This window comes from Myotis davidii, unplaced genomic scaffold, assembly GCF_000327345.1.
Source record: "Myotis davidii unplaced genomic scaffold, ASM32734v1 scaffold2305, whole genome shotgun sequence".
NCBI classification, from domain to species: domain Eukaryota; kingdom Metazoa; phylum Chordata; class Mammalia; order Chiroptera; family Vespertilionidae; genus Myotis; species Myotis davidii.
The window spans coordinates 12189-13089 of record NW_006296075.1 but is presented as its reverse complement, the minus strand read 5'-3'; the positions used below and the strand labels follow the sequence as shown (position 1 = coordinate 13089).

At 54.4% G+C, this 901-nt stretch overlaps 1 protein-coding gene across 1 annotated transcript in view; it reads right to left on the bottom strand.

Moving 5' to 3' along the window:
* Positions 1-25: 25 nt before the first annotated feature.
* The window catches only part of LOC102758767 (asialoglycoprotein receptor 1-like), a 2189-nt gene continuing 1313 nt past the window's right edge, over positions 26-901 (bottom strand). Inside the window, exons 2-4 of the mRNA XM_015568665.1 lie at positions 671-822; positions 490-596; positions 26-352 (exon numbers count right to left, since the gene is read on the bottom strand). Coding sequence (XP_015424151.1) covers positions 202-352; positions 490-596; positions 671-822 — 410 coding nt within the window. The 3' untranslated portion in view covers positions 26-201. The remainder of the gene's footprint in view (positions 353-489; positions 597-670; positions 823-901) is intronic.

Genomic DNA, 901 nt, shown 5'->3' with positions numbered 1-901 from the left:
TTGGAGAGAGGGGTGTGTATTTTCATCTACCCACCCCATCAAACATCATTCGGCGTTCCTCACACATCGTCCTCTCCCCTTCCCTTCAAATCCTAGATGAAAACCCCTGGGGTGATGCGGGAGGACCCCCAGAAAAAAGAATCTCCACCCAGGTTCCCTCAGCAGGTGAAAGCATTCCTGAAATAGACTAGGGAGAGGAGGCTAGGCGCTGGATCTGCTCAGCTCTGTCTCACAGATCCAGTGGAAGGGCATCACACACAGGTTATCGTTCCATTGGCCATCGGTCCGTAAGTGGGCACAGTCCTCTTGCCCATGGTAGTACCAATTGTCTGGCTGCGTTGGACTCCAGTTCCTAATGAGAGCAGATAGATGTGGGTCCTGAAAGCCAGACCCTCAGCCAACCCGAGGAGTCCCTCTTGCCTCAAAAACAAGCAGCAGGGATAGCAGGATCCAGACCAAAGGAACCGAGTACAGAGCACACACACTCACTGGAAGCCGGTCTTATAGTCTGTTCCGTCCACCCATGTCCAGGGACCATTTTGGTCATTAAGGCCAATCCAGGTGTCCACAGGGTACATGTGTTCCTCAAGAAACTTCTGGGGAGAGATGATGAGGGCGGTGACTTCAAGTAGACCAACCAGCCTCCCAAATAAGCTCTCCCAGTCCTCACCTGCTCGTTCCAGGAGCCCAAGACCACCAGGTGGGCGTTCTCCAGCTGGCAGTGCTTCTCAGCCTCAGGCCAGGTCAATAGAGAGCGAGAAAACCAGTAGCAGCTGCCTTCATACTCCAGCCAGCCAATGGGGCAGCAGGTGTTTTGAGAGCCTGAGGTGGGAGTGGGGAGGTTCTGAGATGGTGCCAGAGTGCTACATGGGCAGGATATGGGACTAGGCGCTGCCCTACA